The following is a 21040-nucleotide window of genomic DNA, read 5'->3' as shown; positions in this document are numbered from 1 at the left end:
TGTTCTTGTACAGCCTGAATGGCTAGTGACCTTTTTCCATAATACCTCATCATATCCTTCCCAGAATTATGAGTTCCTGGAAATACAGGAATGTTAATCTGGGTATTCCATTGCTGTAGCAGGTCACGGCCCCATAAATTTATGGCAATATTGGCTATATATGGCCTTAGTCTTCCTATCTGCCCTTTGGGCCCTATGCATTCAACCCATCTTGTGCTTTGTTTTACACGAGATAGGGTTCCAATTCCGAGGAACTGAACATCTACCTCTTGAAGAGGCCAATTTGGATGCCAAGATTCTGGGGTAATGATACTTACATCTGCACCTGTGTCTAATAAGCCTTCAATAACAGTGCCATTTATACAGACTGTTAGCTTTGGTCTTTGATCGTTAGTGTAAGTCTGCCAAAATATATGTTTACTCTGTCCTACTGGGTTTTTTGACTCATCTGCCACACGTAATTCATCATTTAGATCAGTATTACTTTTTACAGCAGAAATTGGAGCTTTTAATTATCTTGGTGAGGCACGTTCTCCACTGTGACTGGGAATGACTGGGCCACTGTTGACTTGGGGGCCTGCGAGAGGCCCCCCAAGGGGTTTCCCGATGATATCGGATTGCCCCGTCTGTCTGTTGTTGACCTGCATTCATTGGACCAATGCCGGCCTTTACTGCATCTCCTACATATACCTGAAGGCCAAGGTCTCCTATTTTTGTCATTCCTAGAAGAGATATTATTCCTAGAAATTCTTTGCCTGCAATCCCTTTGCAAATGTCCTAATTTACCACAATTAAAACACCTGGCAGTTTGATGTCTCCTCATTGCTTTGGAAATTGCTTCTCCTACCCAAGATTCATCATTATCGCTAAACGTCTCAACATTCATCGTATGCTGAATCCATTCATCCATAGGTGCTGATCTAGACTTTAAAGGCCAAATTATCTTTTTGCATTCTATGTTTGCATTCTCAAAAGCTAGAGATTCAAGAAGTATTCGTCTAGCTTCTGGGTCTGTTATACCTATGTCCAAAGCCTTAATTAATCTTTGCAAAAAGTCAATAAAGGGTTCTCTCTGTCCCTGCCTAATTCTGGTATATGATTCAACCCTTTTTGCTGGATCTTGTATCCTATTCCAAGCATTTAAAGCTGCTTGGTGACATAGACACAGTACTTCATCGTCATAAAGAGCTTGGACCTGTGGATCAGCATATTCTCCTGCACCAAGAATTTGATCTTGGGAAACCTCCACACCTTTTGCTCTTCCTTGCTGTTCCATATGTTTGGATTCTTCTCTGAAATAAATTCCAAACATCAAGGAAGGTCCATTATCTAAAACTGCAGACACTAACTGATGGAAATCATGGGGGGTAGCTCTAGCATTAGAAGCCCAAGTCCTTATCATTTCCTTTACATATGCATTGTGCAAGCCAAAATTAACAACAGCTTGCTTAATTTCTTTCAGATCATTCATTGCTACTGGCGTCCATCTAGCTTCTCCTACTCCCTTTGAACCTTTAGAAGTTGACGCTTTGTCAGAATTAAGTATAGGGTATGTCGCTAAAACCCTGGGTAAGCCAGTTCTAATAGCTGGTGGAGGCATTGTATCCTGTCCTTGTGCCTCCTTACTCTGTTCACCAGCTGCAATAATTTTCCAATCTTTTCAAATCTTTTTATCATTGTCTCTCTTAAATCCTAAATCTCCTGACCTGTATATATTTCCAGTGATTTCACTGAGGCATCAATTTTTTGGTCCCCATTCTGCACCTGTGATTCCAAAGCTTTAATTTTTTCCTTCAAAGATACCATGTCCTCCTTAAACTTTTCTTGTATATCATGTAGATTCCCATCTTGGAGGTACATTCTGTCTGTTACCTTATCAAAACTTTGTGATAAAGTCTGAACGTCAAATTCAACAGCCTGAACCCTTTCAGGTAACTTTCTAATACCCTTGGATATGGAGTCAATTTTGTCTGTCATAGTATCCACTTGTTCAGATAACCTCTGATTTTCAATGATTTTAATCCTGTCAATTAGTTGTTCATTATTAGTTCGTAAAGATTCTATCATTCTTAGGAGTGCCATATTCTTCCTTAATGATAGAATATGGAAAAGAAAACTGAAACCTAGTAACAAGCAAATCAAGGTATCCCCATAATCATATAAACCTTGTATGACGTAATCCATTGTATTAGTAAATATAAATTTACTAATCCATTGTATTAGTGAAAACAAAGCAGTAAAATTTGCGTTAGAAACGAAATCTGCCATATTACCTATTATCCAACAGGTGGCGCTGTTTGCCAAGTCGCAATGACAACGGGGTCCTGTTTCAGTGCCTTAGTAGATGTTAAAAACTGGAAAATGCAAGTTTCTCAACAAAGTAAATGTAATTAAATCAATTCCAGAGACGGAACCAGAAACCCAGAATCCAGGGGTAGAGAAGAGCAACCTGGAAGCCACTTATGCCTCCACGAGACAGAGTCACCCTGAGGGGTTGCAGCTTTCAGCAACCGCGTGCTCTGGTTCGCGCCACTTAAGAGCGGTGCTTGCAAGGGAGATTTAAAAATGACTCAGAAAAGAGCAAACACGCGGGCAGAGACTACACGGGCCTGTGGAGTTTAAATCCACGTGGGGAGGCCAAGGCCGCCACTGCAAGGCACAAGTGGCGGCTGAGGAAGGGAGGGCTCCCGCCAAGCCGAACTCGCAGCCGGCAGCCGAACGGGGAAAGGAGAGGTTCTAAAACCAAAAGTTGGGCGCCAAAATGAAGGCGTAAGTCACAAACAATCCCACACCAGCTTGGAATTATGATTAATAGGGTGGTATTTATTTAAAGGGGAAAAAACTTACAGATCACTGTCCCAGGCAACAGCCCTCTACGCAACCAGGAAGGGAGTCTAGTCGCCGGCGGAGCAGGAAGTGAAGAGAGAGAGGGAAGTGGTCGCTTTTTTAAAGGCAGAGAGAGACCACGCCCCAATGGGCTGGTATCTCAGCAGCTATAGGCTGGAGGAGTGGGAGGACCTCCCGCAACACTCTGCAGGAAAACACTCATCTTCAGAAAATTCAAGGGACCCTGGATGTTTGAATACTGACAGATGGAAACTATTTACAACCCAATAAGAATGGGCAAGAAAATCAAATAGGTCTCGTAAGTAAAATTATTCTACTCTTATCTTTAAATACGTATTAATGTGCATTTATTTATAAATATACAGAGCTGGTTTTGAAGTTGGACTCTGGCTCAGTCCCTCTCCAATTCCAAGCCTGTTGGTAAGAGAAAAACCCAGAGTTTCTGGAGTTTCTGTCTCATGTCAAGAGCCATGATATGGGACAGAAAAAATATGAGTTTAGAAGACATCTTTGCTTTTCTTCATATCTATCATACTTTTCAATGAATATATCTATCATGCCTTTCATTGAATATATATATATATATATATGATTAATGTTTAAGTTTTTCACAATGAACAATGAGTTTTTCCTGAAGTGACATTTGAAGTTTACAGGAAGAAGATGGGGCCCCATAACAACAACTCCACCTGGTTGATACGACGTCATGATACTGATAGCGCTACTACAAGACCCGTTTTGGGTACCAGCTGCACAAGACAATCCCAACTTGGTTAGCTGAAATGGTGCACATCTTATACAACATTCTGGCCAGACCTGCACAAAATACTGAGACTATTTGCAATCTTAAAAGACATTGATCTTAAAATTTAACCATCATTTTACTTTCACAGAATCCCCCAGAAAGAACATCACCCCCATGACAGCTGGAAGTAATTCTAGAGGACGACGTCCCCTCTCCCAGTAAAGTTTGCCCTTGGGTTTAGGGACATCATTTAGAGGTTGGGAGGTTGGGGGAGGAATTTTATAAGCTCAGGGATCATTTTGGAAAAAAAAAAGAGGGATGATGGGATAATAGATTTGTGAGTTACTGTTTTTAGACAAATATATTGGTATCAATTCTTTTTTATTTATTTATTTTTGGTTTTTCGAGACAGGGTTTCTCTGTGGTTTTTTGGAGCCTGTCCTGGAACTAGCTCTTGTAGACCAGGCTGGTCTCGAACTCATAGAGATCCGCCTGCCTTTGCCTCCCAAGTGCTGGGATTAAAGGCGTGCACCACCACCGCCCAGCTGGTATCAATTCTTGTATATTGATACAAAGTTAAATTATATTGACTATTGTATGCATGCATGCTTCTACCTGTTTAAAACATTTTTATGTATTGATATATATTATATATATATATATATATATATTTACCATATTGCAGTGTACATTTCTACCTCTGATTAAGATACTTATATAATGTTTGTGTATTGATAAATATTTACCATATTGCAATGTATATTTGTACATTGTTTATATTTGGAGGTCATTATCCTCATTTGTTACACAGTTGTTTATTGTCTTAGTCTTTAAGTTAGATAGATATTGAGAATTATATAGGTCAATAGTCATTTAAGTTTGTCATTTATAATTAGACTAATCAGGTTCTTTAGATACATAGAGATTATACTCAGTATAGATAGATAATCTTCAATCTCTTCAAAGAGCTGTAGAAAATGGCCTTTAATCTAATTCAGAGTTTCGTGATAGTGAGACACAATTGGTCCTGGCAGCACTGATCTATTCCCGAGAGAATGTTGAGCACCAAAGACACTCCACCTGGAGCCTTTCTATTTGGTAGAACTGGCCTTTGGGCAAAGAAATGCCCATACCTCAACCACTGACAGAGATACAGAGCGTGCATCAATGGATAAAACAGGACTGTCATATCCTGCCAAGACAGGGTAAGATAGTTTTGAAAAGTTGCTTGCCTTTTGAAAATGGTATGTCAGTTATGTTAGGCCTTAGCCAATGTTGGTTGCTTCAATGCTGCAAACGTGACTTTGGGTGATTGCCCAGATAGCTAGTTGTCTCTGTGATTTGTTGCATGTTTTGGAAGTTGTTTTACTGAACTTCCTAATTACCCAGGTAACATTATTTCCCTTCTCAGATCTTCGATGTGGTTGAAGACTATGTAAATGTAGTTACTTTTCTCTCATGACTTGGCCAAGTTATTTATTATACAAGACCTAAGCTAGTTAGAATAGGATATTTGTACTTATTGTATATAATTTCATAGTAGGTTTAGAACTCTCTTATTTAAACAAAAGGGGGAGGTGTTGCGGGAGGTCCTCCCACTCCTCCAGCCTATAGCTGCTGAGATACCAGCCCATTGGGGCATGGTCTCTCTCTTAAAAAAAGCAGCCACTTCCCTCCTCTCTCTCTCTTTGCTTCCTGCTCCATTTTGGGCTACTAGACTCCTTCCTGATTGCGCAGAGGGCTGTTGTCTGGGACGGTGATCTGTAAGTTTTTTCCTCTTTAAATAAATACCACCCTATTAATCATAATTCCAAACTGGTGTGGGATTGTTTGTGACTTAAGCCTTCAGCAAAGCTTAGATGCAGCAAAGTGACAGCTGGGTCCCAGGCTCGTTGCTCTCCCAGCCACAGAGCCCATCCTTCCTGCACCACCTTGACAGGAGCCTCTGCTAAGCAGCTAAATAGGCCACAGAGCCCCTGAACACTCGTACCCACTGTTCCTGGCTCATAAGGTCCCCACCTGAGGGTGTGGGCACGGAGTGGCAGCCACCTGCCCCCTAGGTAGGTTGAGCTAAACTAGAGTCGCTCTCTGCAATCTGGCCCACAGAAATAAGAGAAGATTCAGGGACCCAGGGAAAGAGGAAGAGAAAACCATCTGGTGCACCCCTGGAGCCAGGAGGAAGGAAGAACACACTTTGCAAGCCGTGCAGACCGCCCCCCACTCGCCCTCAAGAGCATTGACAAGACGCTTCCTGAGAGACAGGTGACTGCCCTGCCCCGACCCGAAGCCCACTTGAGCAGTGGCACAACCAGAATCTAGACTCCCAGAATGAAGCTCACACTATTGTCGCTGAAGGCCAGCAAAGGGCACAGCAGTCCACACGCAACAGTTCCCCTGCCCCGCTGCTCTCTGGGGACTGGGACAGGGATGCCTCCAGCTCGAGGACCCCAGTCTCTGCTCACCTGCTTGGTCAGGCGACAGACCTACCACACCACACATGTTCACACATGTTGGGTGAGGGCTGTGGTCAGAAGGCCTAGTGAAGACAGACACAGGAGGGCCGGGCAAGGCACTTTATTGCCGATAGGCAGCCTGCAGCCACCCAGCACAACACACACCTGCACTCATCTGACCTCCGGCGACAGCCCTGGGGACTCAAACACTGAAACTCCTGCCACCGAGGCATGGCCATTTGGGCCACCCCTCCTCCTGACCCCTGCCCTGTCCCGTGTTCTTGCCACTGAGCAGCAGGGCTCATGGGAAGAGGACGGGGTTGCCAGGGAAGGTTAGCCCTCCCATGGCCTGCCTCCAGCAGACTGCTCACATGAAGAAAGAGGCACGCGTGTAAAGAAACAGCCAAGACCAGCTCTGAAGTGACAGCTCATTTCTTCTGGGGCTCAGGTCACAGCAGCTGGCCGTTCCTCTCCCTGAAACAGAGTCCCCCAGTCTGACTGGGAGGGCACAGTGAGGGGCGGAACAGGCAGAATGAGGCAGGTCCCTTTATGGTCTGACCAGGCCTCAAAGTTAAGTCATGAGGCTGTTGGCCCTTTGCCTCGGTCCACAGGCAGGCAAGCCCCTGAGAGGGCTCAGCTCCGGTAGCTCCGGAGCAGGTGCCCAGCAATCACCAGTCTCTGGATTTCGCTGGTACCCTCGTAGATCTCCGTGATGCGAGCATCTCGATAGTACCGCTCGGCTGGCATCTCTGTCACATACCCCATGCCTCCCAGGATCTGGATGGCCTTAGAGGGAAAACAGGCGCTATGAAGGAGAAGTCCCCCACAACTGGGGAAAGACAGGGCAGGGACTCGGCCTCAGAGGGGAGCAGCTGGGGAAGGAGCCACTCCCATGGGCCCAGTGCTCACCTGGTGGCTAATGGCGGTTGCAGCCTCAGACGCTGCCAGCTTGGCCATGGCCGACTCCTACCCACCAGGAATGAATGACAGAGTCAACACCTTCAACTTTCAGAGACACCCCCCCCCCCAGCTCAACACCTTCTGTGATTGGCATGAACAGCCTCCCCCTTAGCACAGGGAACCCGCAGGCCTACATCTGACTTCTCTTTCAAAGGCCTGGAGTGCCCCTCCCCACAGGCACCTTGGTGAATGGCTTCTTATTGTCCTTCAGCATGGCAGCACGCCAAGTCAGCAGGCGGGCACTCTCCAGGGCCAGGGCCATGTCTGCCAGCTTGAACTGCAACAATCCAGTCCCACCCATCAGCCAGGGATGGGGGTGTGAGTGGCAGGGGTGGGAACGGTGAGGTGAGGTGACAGGTGACCAGGTGAAAAGTACGGCTTTCTTGGCTTTGCCCAGGCCCAGCTCCGGAAACCCCGTCCTCCAACCCTACCTGGATGTTCTGGAGCTTGGTGAGCGGTGCCCCAAAGGCATTGCGGCTCTCAGCGTATTTCACGGCACAATCGAGGGAGGCCTGGGCAATGCCCAGAGCCTGGGAGGCGATGCCGATGCGGCCCATGTCCAGGGTTTGCTGTAGGGACCACCCAGTCAGTAGCTGCAGGCTGGGCCCAGGGCCTGGCCCCAGGGGGCTGCCCTGCTGCCAGGCTCACCATGGCTATCTTGAAGCCCATCCCTGGCTCCCCCAGCAGGTTCTCCTTGGGGATGCGACAGTCCTCAAAGATGAGGTTAGCTGTAGATGAGGCCCTGATGCCCAGCTTGTCTTCCTTCTTGCCCAGTGTGAGCCCAGGAGTGGGCATGGGAACCAGGAAGGCACTGATACCCTGTAAGGCCCCAAAAGTTAAAGTGACTCTCCAGAGTTCCTGGAGCCCCAGACACCCCAGTTCAAATCCTGTCCCACCCCTGCCCCGGGACCCTCTGCTGGGTTTTGGGAGGAGCACCAACTCCACTGGGGAAGGAAAGGCCCCACCTCAGCAGGAGCAGCGCTAGCAGGGCCAAGAAGGTTCTGGCCCAGAGATTGCAAGGACCTTCCCAGGAGTGGGCTGGCCCACTCTGGGCTCCCACCTTGTTCTGCCGGGACCGGTCTGTGCTAGCAAACACCACCGTGGCCGAAGCCTCCCAGGAGTTGGTGATCCAGGCTTTGGTGCCATTGAGAACCCACGAGTCACCCTCTTCCCGGGCCGTGGTGGAAGCAGCTCCCGCATCACTGCCGTTCCCTGCCAGGAGCACAGACTCAGGCCCAGCACTGCACCCCTCACGGCACAGGCGTCTTACTGTGAGCCTGGCTCTGACACAAGACCCTGTGACCTGGGCTCTAAAGCTGGGACCTGCCTCCCAGATCTGCCTCATCCACACACAGGCATGGGACATACTCAAGTCGAACCTTCCCTCACCCCAAGTGCGCACGTGTCTCCTGGGTGTCCAGGCACCTGTGTTCCAGCCTGGCAGTCCACCCAAAGGCCCCTCCAGGGCTCCAGGACTCCAGGCCTGCCTTTTCCCCTGGGAACATCTAGCTTCTGCCTGTCACCCTGATTCTGAGGTGAGGAGACAAGGGACCCTGCACCGTGCAGTACCTGGCTCACTGAGAGCAAAACAGCCGATTTTGTCACCACTGGTGAAAGGGGTGATCCACCGCTGCTTCTGCTCCGGGGTTCCAAACTTCAGGATGGGCCCCAAGTAGAGAGACTGGTGGGGTAAGCAGAGAGGTGGAGGCCACTCCAAGACTCACTCTCTCCAAAGGCCCTCCCAGAGGACTAAGAGACAAGTCTAGGAGCCCAGCTGCTGCGAGACACATGGCCAGGGTCCACACATATCCCCGGCAGCTTCCCCATCTGTGCCCTGGAAGGCTCACATTGTTGACGCTCATGATAACTCCGGTGGAGGCGCAGCCGCGGCTGATCTCCTCTAGGGCAATGGAATAGGCCAGGTAATCCAGGCCTGCACCACTGAACTCCTCCGGGACATCCATGGCCAGTAGTCCGAGCTCACCCATCTTCTTCACCTGCCCCAAGGAGAGAGAGCGCATCAGCGGCAACTGCCAAGAGCCTCCTCTCCCGACTCCAGTCCTGCAGCCTGAGCCAGAGCCCGCACGCTCATGAGGGCCATGGGCCCTAATGTTCACACAGTGATCGTATCCCCCAGCTGAATCGTTTGCTCCAGGCATGCACCTCGCAATGCCTGTCTCTCTGCCCACAGCTGTAACAGGGAACCACTGGAGGGCTTGGGGTAAAAAGCAGAAAGCAGTACATCACGCCGACTTTTCTTCGTGAGCACACACGCACACCACAGGACCTCTGCATGTGCCGTTTACTCTGCTAGCAACAATCCACAGGGCAGTTCTATCCCCCTACCTACACCCGCTCTCAGCTTCTCACACCGCTGGGCACTGCCACATTTCCACAGCTGGAACCCCCATCTAGTGCCCCGCTCATTCTTGCTGCTGCCCTCTTCCCGACCACGAGGACAGACACTCATCCGTGGGATCTTGTCCCTGCCCTCACTGTTGTGAGTGTATGAATGAGTGACAAGCACTTGGATTTCTCTTGGAGACAATGACAGCAGCAGCAACGGTGAGTTATCAGGTGCCCACTACACAGCGATGTGTGTGCCCTGTTCTCTTTGAGCCGCTCTGTGAAAGCAATCCTATGTTAATGTCACAGTGAGGAGGAACCAGGGCTCAGAGAGGTTAAACAATCTGCTTAGGGCCACAGAGCATCTAGGCCGCAGTTCACCTGGGGCCTCAACCCCTTTCACAGGGGTCGCCTGAGACACTGAAAAACACAGACATTATATTATGATTCGTAACAGCAGCAAAATGACAGTTATGAAGTAGCAATGAAAACGTCATGGCTGGGGTCAGCACAGCATGAGGAACTGTGTTAAAGGGCCGCAGTCAGGAAGGGGGAGAACCCCTGCTCTAAGGGGTCTCAGTGGGGGGACTGCAAACTGCAGGAAGAGAATCTCAGCCAGCTTTTCCATCACTCAGCTCGACCCTCTCAGCCTGCTGTCTGTAGACATGTGGAGAAAGACCTAAGCCTGCGGCCTCGGGGATCCGGGACAAGGCTAGAGGGGGTGGTCACTATCATCAGATCGTTTACGGCCACGCTTCAGTGCCCAGTGAGGCCTGGTTCCAGGATCCCCTGCGGCTACAGAGCACATGGGTGCTCTAGGCAGTGACACCCAGCGTGCAGCCTCCACGTACTTCACGTTTTCCTTTATTCTGAGTTTGTATCATGAGTTTCTTGCCTGCTTGTGTCTGTGCGCCACGTGTGTGCACAGGGCCCACAGAGGTCAGAAGGGGCGTCAGGTTCCTGCCATCACCTTGGACTTCTGATCCTCCTGCCTCCACTTGCTGAGTGCCAGGACTACAGGCAGGCACTACTTCCTGTGCTCAGCTATGAGCTGCCTGGATCAAAGCCAGGGACCAATGCTCGCCAGCCGCGTTCTTCCAAATGAGCTACGTCCCCACCCTACTTATTTTTTTTTTCAGAAAACCATTTTTTGAGTTTCAAATTTTTGAGTTTCGCACCATTTCCTCCTTCCCTGTCCTCCCCCTAACTCCTCGCACATCCCCCAGCTCCTCAGATCCTCTTACTCTCCAGCTACCTGGGTCTGTTTTTACAACAACTGAGCCTCCTGCCTTTACCTCCAAGTGCTGGAATCACAGACATGGGCACTGCAGAAGAGATAAGAATACGATAGACGGATTGGTGGAGAGGTGGCTCATCAGTGCAGAGCATTGCTGCTCTCTCAGGGAGCACCCACATGTCCCTAGGGGATCCGACACCCTCTTGGGGCTCCTTGGGCACCAGGCACACACACTGTGTCCATATAGACATGTAGATGTAAATTCACATAAAAATATACTCTTTAGGGCTGGAGAGATGGCTCAGAGGTTAAGAGCACTCTGACTGTTCTTCCAGAGGTCCTGAGTTCAATTCCCAGCAACCACATGGTGGCTCACAACCATCTATAATGAGATAAATAAATAAATAAATAAATAAACTCATCTATAATGAGATAGATAAATAAAATATATATAGATATATACTCTTTATTTTTTTTAAAAAAAACTTTTTAAAAACATTTTCCTTTCTACTGAGAAGAGGCTAAGGGTACCACCGAGACAAATGGCTGAGGTGCCTATTCAACGTATCTAAGCTGCATTTGGCCACCAGGTCCTCACAGCATCCCTCAGTCCTTACCTGCTATGGGGTACGCCTGGCATACCCTGCCCTCTATCCTGAAATCTCCAGCCCAGCGGTTGGGCTGCCCCTCCCCCGGGCTCTTTCCTATAGAATCCAGACATTTTGCTTGTCTGCCCCTTCACTCTCGTCCCTTTGGCCTCCTGGCTGCTGCACCTGGTTCCCACCTTTCCCCCTTCCCATGGCCCACCTCAGTCCGGTCATGTCCACTCAGGACTCTCCCAGACCCCTGCCTCTGGCTGTGTTCTCCCACATTATCTACAATAAACTTTCTCCTCCCCCACACCTAGGAGCAGCCACAACCTTTCCTCTTCTTCTGTCTGTCACTCACTGGGCACCTGCACCCCGCCCCACATAAAATGACCGTTTGCAGCCTCAGAACGCTGGCGCTCCAGACACCGCCTTAGAAACTTCTCAGAACGCTGGCGCTCCAGACACCGCCTTAGAAACTCCTCAGAACACTGGCGCTCCAGACACCGCCTTAGAAACTCCTCAGGACACTGGCGCTCTAGACACTGCCTTAGAAACTCCTACTTCTTTCCTTTGTTAACTTAGGGATACAAAGACTGAAGTCCAATTTGGTTGCGAAACGACCAACAAGGCAGAAACTGGCACCAGTCTTCCCTCTGGGTCTCGCCCCTGTTCCTCAGAGCAGCCCCTCGGACCCTCGGCAAACCTGCTATTAGTATTCTAGGGAATACTAATAAAAATAAACTATTCCTCTGCAAAAAGCTTAGGAATCTCCGAGCTCTGCGTCCCGCAGAGGTGGCTCAGAAGTCTGTTTCTGACTCCACACAACCAAGTGACTTGCTGGGCACAGAATGGCACGTCTGGCCTCAGTGTCATCAGCAGAAGCCAGAGATGTGAAGAACCAAGTCCTGTGTGTGTGCTGCTCCGAAGAGGACATGGGTATTGCCACACGCACGTGAACACCCCTGGAATACACACACCTCCACACATTAGCTCAAACCAGTGGACTTTTTGCCCGTTTCCAGTTAAGCTGTTAAAAGTAGAAGCTTTGTGTGTTCACAAGTGAGCTAGGGCAACCGCCACAGGTGAGCTAGTGCACCCGGTTTGCTGGTTTACTATTATGCCTTTGCCTTGGGAGTTTTGTGGGGGTTTTGATGTTTTGTTTGTTTGGTTTTTTTTTTTTTTATCTCAGGCTGACTTTGAACTTGGGATCCTCCTGCCTCAGCCTCAGGAATGCACCATGCTTTACCACATAAATTCTCGTCCCCTTTTTAAAAAATTTTAGGCAGGGTGTCACTCTATAGTCCTGGCGGTCCAGAACTCACTCTGTAGACCAGGCTGGCCTCAAACTCACGGAGATCCTGCATGGGCCTCCTGAGTGCTGGATTCTCTGGGATTAAGGGCGCCTGCCACCGCTCCAGCCCTTCGCTCTTCCTCTGTGCCTGTGTTGGTGGACTTTTTGCCCATTTCCAGTTAAGCTGTTAAAAGTAGAAGCTTTGTGTGTTCACAAGTGAGCTAGGGCAACCGCCACAGGTGAGCTAGTGCACCCGGTTTGCTGGTCATGTTAAAAATGGAAGCTGTGCGTGTCTAGGGGTGAACGAGGGCACCCGGTTTTATTGGACATGTCTCCAGGGGTCACTGGTCACAGGCAGGCTTTACCCTGAGGATGGTACTGAGAATAACACACCTGTGCACACGGCAGAAGTGGGAGTAGGAAGAAGTCATGGGGAGGCTCAGGCAGGACAGTGAGACACTGTCTGTGTGACCTGAGCTGGACACTGGCTTGGTGGCTGTGGAGTCACACAGTACTGCTCAGTGTTGATAGGGTTTCTCTGTGTAATCATGGCTGTCCTGGAACTAGCTCTGTAGACCAGCAGGCTGGCCTCTAACTCACCGAGATCCACTTGCCTCCGCCTCTCAGGTGCTGGGATTAAAGGCATGCATGAGCACCACAGGGCTGGTTTACTTGTCTTAACTGAGGATGCTGCCTGCTTACTTCTTGTCTGAGCTACTGCACAGGGTTCTAAACCTCCAGGAACTGAATGGAATTTGATGATAATGAAGACTCAAAACCCTGGCCCCTAGCTGCTGCCACCTAAAACCCTAGCACTCAGGGGGAGCCTAGGGCAGTGCAAAGCTACTTAGTGAGGCCCTCTCTCAAAGAACAGAGCACAAAGCATTTGAGGGATTATAAACACAGAGGGAAGCAGAAGCAAACGTATTGATCTGTCAAAGCACAGACAGATTTCAACACATGCTTGAGCCCGGGGCAATGGCCTTCCTGTTGCTCAGACACCAGAGTCTGAGAGACTGGCTCCAAAATCCCTGCCCATTCACCATCCATGTACTTGTCCCTGAGGTCCCATGATGGCAGGGAAGCCACCTTCCGGTTGGAGCCATATTGTCGAGCTCCCCTGTGCCCCCGCCCCTCCCAGACATGTTCACTTGGTGATCCCACCTGGAGCAGCATCTCGCTTGCCACCACCTCAGTGGAACTGTGAAGAGGCAAATGTGGGGGGGGGGGGGGAGCGGGGAGGCCCTCAGGCGGAGCTGCACACCAGCAAACCCAGGAGCTGCACGGCTCCATTCTCCAGCTGTCTCAACCACGACAAGAACGACCACAGGCTGAGATGGCGCTGTGGTTAAGAGCACTGACTGCTCTTCCAGAGGACCAGAGTTCAGCTCCCAGGACCTACATCAGGCAGCTCACAACCGTCTGTAAGTCCAGCTCCACGCGACCTGATGCTCTCTTCTGACTTCTGAGGGCACCTGCACGTACCTCACATACACTCTCTTGCACATACATGAACAAGGAAAACAGAAATCCAACGAAAACAAGACACACCTGCCCCCAGGCTGGGGACATCGGTCTGCTTCCTAGAATCTAGGTAGAGGTGAAAGGCAGGCGAGACCCAGCTCCACACAGTCATCCTCAACCTCCCCACACACGACACAGCACGCACATGTTCATAAACATACCACACACATATGCGCATAATGAAACAGTTTATGGTTAAAAAGAAATGAGTAGGGTAGTGTGAGGTCCACCGTGCATGGTGACATGGGGGCAAAGCAGCCGAGCTCTGTGAGTTTGAGCCAATCTGACCCACACATAGTGAGATCATCGTAATGAAACAACGGGGGCTGGACAAGTGCTTCTGTGGTTAAAAGTACTTGGTGCTTTTTTTTGATTTTTCAAGACAGGGTTTCTCTTTGTACCTTGGCCATCCTGGAGCTCACTTTATAGCCCAGGCTGGCCTTGAACTCACAGAGATTTGCCTGCCTCTTCCTCCCAAGTGCTGGGATTAAAGGTGTGTGCTACCACTACCTGACTGCACTTGGTGCTCTTGCAGAGGACCAGGGTTCAATTCCCAGCACCTAACTCCAGTTTTAGGAGATATTATGCCCTCTTCTGACCTTGACAGGCATTACACATGCAGGCTACACAGGCAGAAAAGCAGGCAGTTTTACAGATGCAGAACAAAGCAGACCTTTCGAGCCTGAACTGAGCTTCCTACCTAAGGTCTCGGCGCCTCCAGCTGCTGTCACTCACTACTGTGCTCACCTGAGCTCTGGGGAAGAGATGCTCCTTGTCCAGCTGGGCCGCAATGGGGACCAGCTCCTTCTCAGCAAAGTCCCGGCATGTCTGGCGCAACATCTGATGTGTCTCGGGCAGCTCCGCAGACTGGTAAACGGTATGCAACCTGCGCCAGTCGCGAGGATGGAGAGCTACCAGGGAAGAAAAGGAGTTAGGGAAGGGCGGTACAAGACATCTTAGATTTATTTCTTGGGGCTGGAGAGATGGCTCAGCAGTTAAGAGCACTGGCTGTTCTTCCAGAGGACCCGAGTTCGCCTCCCAGCAGCCACATGGCAGCTCACAACCGCCTGTAATCCCTGTTCTAAGGGATCTGACACCCTCACACAGACAAACATGTGGACAAAACACCAATGTACACAAAGTGCAAGTAAATAAATTATTTTGAAAACTTTACATATCTGTGTAACCGTGTTTACCTGTGAGCACATACATGCAGGTACCCATGGAGGCCAGAAGAGGGCGTCAGATCCCGTGGACCTGGAGTTACAGGCAGTTATGAGCTACCCAACATGGGTGCTGGGATCTGAACTCAGGTCCTCTGCAAAAGCAGCAAACGCTGAGGTAGGGGGCTCATTTAGGCCTGAAGTCCAGGCTAGCAGAGGCAAAATATCAAGACTCCATTTCAGGACCTGGAGAGATGGCTCAGCAGTTAACAGCACTTACAGCTCTTGGAGAGGACCTAGTGCAGGTCCTGCCATCCATGGGGTGGCTTACAGTTGTCTGTAAAGTTCCAGGGCATACTTACATGCAGGCAAAACACTCATACACATAAGATAACAGAACACTATTCCCGTCTCCCCCCACCCCCTTCTCAAAGAGAAAAAAAAAGTTTATTGCTATAATGTCGATAGGGCTGTTACTGAAAAGGCCAGTCTGAATGCGTAACTGCTGGCTAAACACTTCAATCCCCAGCACAATCCCAATTACAACATTCTGGGAAAAGGTTTTAAGTTTCATTGGGTCTGGATTTACATAAAGTGTGGCAAACAACAGCACGCAGCTCCCAGGAAGGATTAAAGGGGTACCAATGACTGATTTTCACTGTTTCTGTGGATCTGGATTAGGCAAAGGAAGCGCCCGTCATAGTGGCAGGCTTGCTACAGGTGAGACAAAACAGTATTAAAAATAAAGGATAACGTTATGGAAGCACCCGTTAGATGCCAACCGCTATGCTTTTATATTTATCCTGTACTTTAATACAACTCTGAGGACAGTAACAGTTCACACTTGTACCAATAGACACTGGTCTTCACGTCCAAGGTCACAGGTCGGAGTTCAATGCAAAGCCTGGAAACAGGACCAACTCACCCACAACCTCGACCGGGACTGAGATAGGGGCAGGGAAGTGAATGCGGCCGCGCAAAGAGGAGCTGGCGAGGAGGGTCCTACAGGGAGGAAGCCGAGCAGGAGCCGGGGTCCCTGCAGAGCCCGGGCCCTGCACGTGCAAGAGGCCACCGAACTAGGGCAAAGGCCGCGAGCAGCAGGGAGATGCTGCCCACTCGGCGGCCCGCGGACACAGCAGGACCCGCCGTGCGACCGGCCCTGGGGCTCTGCGGACGCAGTCCGAGCGCACTCACCTCGGCGGAGTGGGCCACCGGCCCGGGCGAGCAGTGCGGCAGCCATGGACGCGGACCTCCCAGACCTCTTGCAAGCAGCTCTAGTGTTCCGGACTGCAGGGGCAGGGGCAGGGCCCTGGCCACGCCCATTGACCCACAGGGGCGGGGCAGGTGGGGAGGCTGGGCCACGCCCATTGTTTGTAGGGGAGGGGCCCGAGACGCGCTTGCGCCCTAGGGACGAGGCCCCGGGAAGTTAACTCGAGCCAATCCAGAGAGTGCAAAATCTCTCTACTCATTTTCCCCTCTTGTCTTTAGTAAGGCTACTGACAAAGCAAAGACATAAGAATAAAAACAAGGAGCTGCAGAGATGGCTCAGTGGTTAAGAGCACCAGAGGTCCTGGGTTCAATTCTCAGCCCCCACATGGCAGCTCTCAACTCTGTAACTCCAGTTCCAGGGGACCCGACACCCATGGCCAAAGAGCAATGCACATAAAGTAAAAATAGCCGGGCTATGGCGGCGCACGCCTTTAATCCTAGCACGCGGGGGGGGGGGGGGGGGGGGGGGGCAGAGAGAAAGAAAGAGGGAGGGAGGGAGGGAGACACACACACACACACACACACACACACACACAAGCAAGGCGGATATGAGTGAGTTCGAGGCCAGCCTGGTCCAGGGCAGCAGCTAGGGCTGTTGTTACACAGGGAAATCCTGTTTCGAAAAACCAAAATAGTAAGAAAATAAGAAGCTAGTTCCAGGAAAGCTAGGGCTGTTACACAGAGAAACCTTGTCTCAAAAAAAACCCAAAATAAATACATAAGAAACAACCGAGTGTAGAGAACCCATCCACTAAATCCAGTTCTGTACAAAGAACACACACACACACACACACACACACACTGCAGTCCAAGCCTGTAATTCTAACGACTCCTGAGGCTAAGGCATGAGGATTACAAGTTCCAAGTTTCCCTGTGTTACAAAGTAAATTCAAGGCCAGGTTGGGCAACTTTGTGGTATCTGGCTTCAAAATAAAGAAGTATAAAGAGGGCTGGGGCCCCTTTAATCCCAGCACTCGGGAGGCAGAGGCAGGCGGATCTCTGTGAGTTCGAGACCAGCCTGGTCTACAAGAGCTAGTTCCAGGACAGGCTCCAAAACCACATAGAAACCTTGTCTCGAAAAATCAAAAAAAAAAAAAAAAAAAAACCACAGAGAAACCCTCAAAAAACAAAACAAAAAAATAAAGAGGGCTGGGGACACAGCTCAATGGTAGCGCTCTTGCCTAGAGACTTAAGGCACCGGAGGTCAGCATTAGGGAGAGAAGAAGAGAGTTAGTCCCTGCCCCTGCCCACCCTGCATCTAGAAAACAATAAACTGTGGCAAAGGTGGTGGTTTGGATTAGAAATGTCCCCATCTGGGCCGGGCATAGTGGCACACACCTTTAATCCCAGCACTCGGGGAGCAGAGGTAGGCAGATCTCTGTGAGCTTGAGGCCAGCCTTGTCTACAGAGACAGTTCCAAGACAGGCTGGAAACACTCTCAGGAAGAAAAAAGAAGAAGAAATTTCCCAATTTCTCCCCCTCCCCTGCAAAGTCTGGAGCTGCGTTAAAAAGGAAAAAGAAAAAAGTCTTTCAAATAATGTGTTAAATGACTGTTACTAGTCAATAGGCTGAGGCCAGTCAGTCATCTTCCCTACCTGGCTACCAGCCCTGGTGGAAGGCAGAGAGTGGGTGACAAAGACTAGGGCCTGAGAGATGGTGCAGTTTGTAAAGCGTTTTACGTGCAAGCATGACTTCAGTCTGGAATCCATTAGACCTGGGTGCAGTAGGGGAATGAGGGAGCTCCTAGCTCGGTAAGAAAACCTGCCTGAGCCGGGCAGTGCTGGCTCTAATCCCAGCACTCAGGAGGCAGAGACAGGTGGATCTCTGTGAGGTCAAGGCCAGCCTGGTCTACAAGAGCTAGTTCCAGGCCAGCCAGGGCTACACAGAAAAACCCTGTCTCAATATATATATTAAATAAAAGGAAGGAAACAAATTTATCCTAGGCCTACATGATGGCTCATGGTGGCCACCAGGTCTGATGATGACCTGAGTCCGATCCCCAGAACCCACACTGGTGGGAAAAAAACTGACACTCACAAGTTGTTCTGTTGTCCTGACTTCCACCCACACTCAGAAGCCTGTATGCACGTGCACACACAGATAACAATAAAAAAAAAAAAAACAGAAAAAAGAAAGTCATGTTTTACAACAGAGGCCAATAATTATGCCAGAAACCATCTAAAACAAATGTCCTTTTGTTACTGGGAAGGCGCCTAGCTATTCTAAGACTAAACTGTACCCCAACTGTTGTACATAGCTCTAAGATATATTGGTTTATTGAGACAGGGTTTCTCTGTGTAGCACTGGCTGTCGTGGAATTCTTTTTTTTTTTTTTTTTTTTTTTTTTTGGTTTTTCGAGACAGGGTTTCTCTGCGGCTTTGGAGCCTATCCTGGAACTAGCTCTGTAGACCAGACTGGTCTCGAACTCACAGAGATCCGCCTGCCTCTGCCTCCCGAGTGCTGGGATTAAAGGCGTGCGCCACCACCACCCGGCTGTGGAATTCTTTGTAGACCAGGCTGGCCTTAACTCACAAAGATCTGCCTGCCTCTGCCTTCCAAGTGCTGGGATTAATGACATGTGTCAGCACTGACAGGCTAAGATTCATATTTTTAATTGCTAAGTGGTCTATGTGGAGTCTGCACACATGAGTTCAGACGCCCTAGGAAACTGGAGAGTCTGATCCCCTGGAGCTGGAGTTACAGGTAGCTGTGAGTGTTGAGATCTGAACTTGGGTCCTCTGCAAGAGCAGCACACATGCCTAACTGCTGAGCCTTCTCTCCAACCACTGCAAATGTTTTGGTTAAAAGTGTACACATTTTTTAGGAGAGACAGAATTAGATTGCCAGGAGGACCAGGGCAAGGGAAGAACTGGTTATAAACCCATAGGAGCCAAGGGATGGTCAGAGCGGGTGATGTCATGTTCTGCACAGTGGCTGTGGTGGGGATAAGGTTGTGTATGCACGTGTCAAAATGTCTGGGTTTTTTTGGTTTGGGGTCTTTTTTCTTCCGTGATGGGGCTTGAATCCAGGCCAAGCACTGTATTACTGAGCTATATAACCCAGACCAAACTGTACTTTTGAATTCAGTTATTTTCTAAGACAGGATCTTGCTATGTACCCAGGTGGCCTTTGAACTGGGTGCTGGTGTTACAGGTAGGTACTTGCAATTCATGGCTCTAATGTGCACTCATTTTGTTATTTTGTTTATTTTTGAGATTTCTCTGTGAAGCCCTGGCTGTTCTTGAACTCTCTCTGTAGACTAGGCTGACCTCGAACTCACAGAGATCTGACTGCCTCTACCTCCCAAGCACTGAAATTAAAAGCATGCACCACCACCTCTGGGCTTTGTACTTATTTTTTAAAGAATTTAATTAATGCATATATGTGTGTCTTCATGAATTCATGTGTACTGTGTGTATCCAAGTACCTGTGGAGGCCAGAGGCTGTCAGATCCCCTGCAAATGGAGTTCTAGGTGGTTGCAAGAAACTTGCGGTGGGTGCGGGGAATCAAATCCAGGTCTAATTCCTCGGTAAGAACAGTAAGCACGGGCTGGAGAGATGGCTCAGAGGTTAAGAGCTCTGACTGCTCTTCCAGAGGTCCTGAGTTCAATTCCCAGCAACCACATGGTGGCTAACAGTCATCTGTAATGGGATCTGGTACCCTCTTCTGGCCAACAAGCATACAGACAGAACACTGTCTTCATAATAAATAAATAAATCTAAAAAAATAAATAAATAAAATAAAATAAGAACAGTAAGCACATCTCTCCAGCCCCAAACTGGACTTTTGTTTTGTTTTTGAGAAGGTGTCTGATTATGTTGCCTTGGCTGGCCTGGAACTCGATAGTAAACTCATCTGACCTCAGAGATCCACCTGCCTCTGCCCCCCCCCAAGACCTCCTAGAGCTGGAGTTGAGGCGTGTCTACACCACGTTGAGCTTAGAAGTGCTCTCGTGTAAATGGGGTCATTTTACTGTCACTTACACTTTACTAACCCTACCTCCAGGGCTGGACCCAGCTCAGTGCAGTGTACACAAAGCACCACCAAAACCTAAGAAAAACCACGAACTTAGGCTTTAAAAAAAAACTTGTATGGGTGTATGTGGGTGCTTTCCCTGTATATGTGTGTCACATGTGTGCCCAGTGCCCTTAGAAGGTGGCGTCAAAGTCCTTGGAACAGGAGTTAAGGACGATGATGAGTGTGGTCCTGGAGACAGAAACCAGGTCCTCTGGGAGAGCAGCCAGCACCCATCCCTCCATCCCCCATCCTGATCCTCCATCCCCCATCCTGATCCTCCAGCATCCATCCCTCCATCCCCATCCTGATCCTCCATCCCCCATCCTGATCCTCCAGCCCCCATCCTGATCCTCCAGCATCCATCCCTCCACCCCCCATCCTGATCCTCCAGCCCCCATCCCTCCATCCCCCATCCTGATCCTCCAGCCCCCATCCCTCCATCCTCATCTTCCATCCCTCATCCTCCATCCTTTCATCCCATCAAAGTCCCTGAGTAAAACATCTAGCAGAAAAGTCTGGTGAAGCCTAATTCTGTTCCTCAATTAGAAAGGAGGGACACTAAAGACAACAAATGCAAGAGCTGAAGAAAGAAACTGG

At 49.4% G+C, this 21040-nt stretch overlaps 1 protein-coding gene across 2 annotated transcripts; it reads right to left on the bottom strand.

Annotated features, from left to right (window-relative positions):
• Positions 1-6151: 6151 nt before the first annotated feature.
• Acads (acyl-CoA dehydrogenase short chain) lies at positions 6152-16477 on the bottom strand. Of its 2 annotated transcripts, XM_041646559.1 has the most exons (10): positions 16351-16477; positions 14741-14904; positions 8853-9002; positions 8575-8686; positions 8066-8217; positions 7654-7824; positions 7437-7574; positions 7187-7282; positions 6955-7011; positions 6152-6831 (listed from the first exon to the last, which is right to left on the bottom strand). In XM_041646559.1, the coding sequence occupies exons 1-10, from the start codon at positions 16394-16396 to the stop codon at positions 6679-6681; spliced, it is 1239 nt and encodes a 412-aa protein (XP_041502493.1). In that variant the 5' UTR covers positions 16397-16477; the 3' UTR covers positions 6152-6678. The 2 variants fall into 2 exon arrangements, with proteins under 2 accessions (XP_041502493.1, XP_041502501.1); XM_041646567.1 differs by lacking the exon at positions 7187-7282.
• Between the last annotated feature and the right edge of the window lie 4563 nt (positions 16478-21040).

Source organism: Microtus oregoni, unplaced genomic scaffold (genome assembly GCF_018167655.1).
Source record: "Microtus oregoni isolate MIOR12 unplaced genomic scaffold, Mior012 000003F_ref0000135, whole genome shotgun sequence".
NCBI classification, from domain to species: domain Eukaryota; kingdom Metazoa; phylum Chordata; class Mammalia; order Rodentia; family Cricetidae; genus Microtus; species Microtus oregoni.
Note: the sequence above shows the minus strand (reverse complement) of the source record. Positions and strands in the feature narration are given on the sequence as shown.

Excerpts from the sequence above, each read along its gene's own strand:
- Acads (XM_041646559.1), bottom strand. The coding sequence starts at position 16,396 with ATGGCTGCCGCACTGCTCGCCCGGGCCGGTGGCCCACTCCGCCGAG. Across the intron at positions 8,687-8,852 it reads TTATCATGAGCGTCAACAAT|TCTCTCTACTTGGGGCCCAT; the intron begins GTGAGCCTTCCA and ends TTACCCCACCAG. Across the intron at positions 8,218-8,574 it reads TTTTGCTCTCAGTGAGCCAG|GGAACGGCAGTGATGCGGGA; the intron begins GTACTGCACGGT and ends TGCTCCTGGCAG.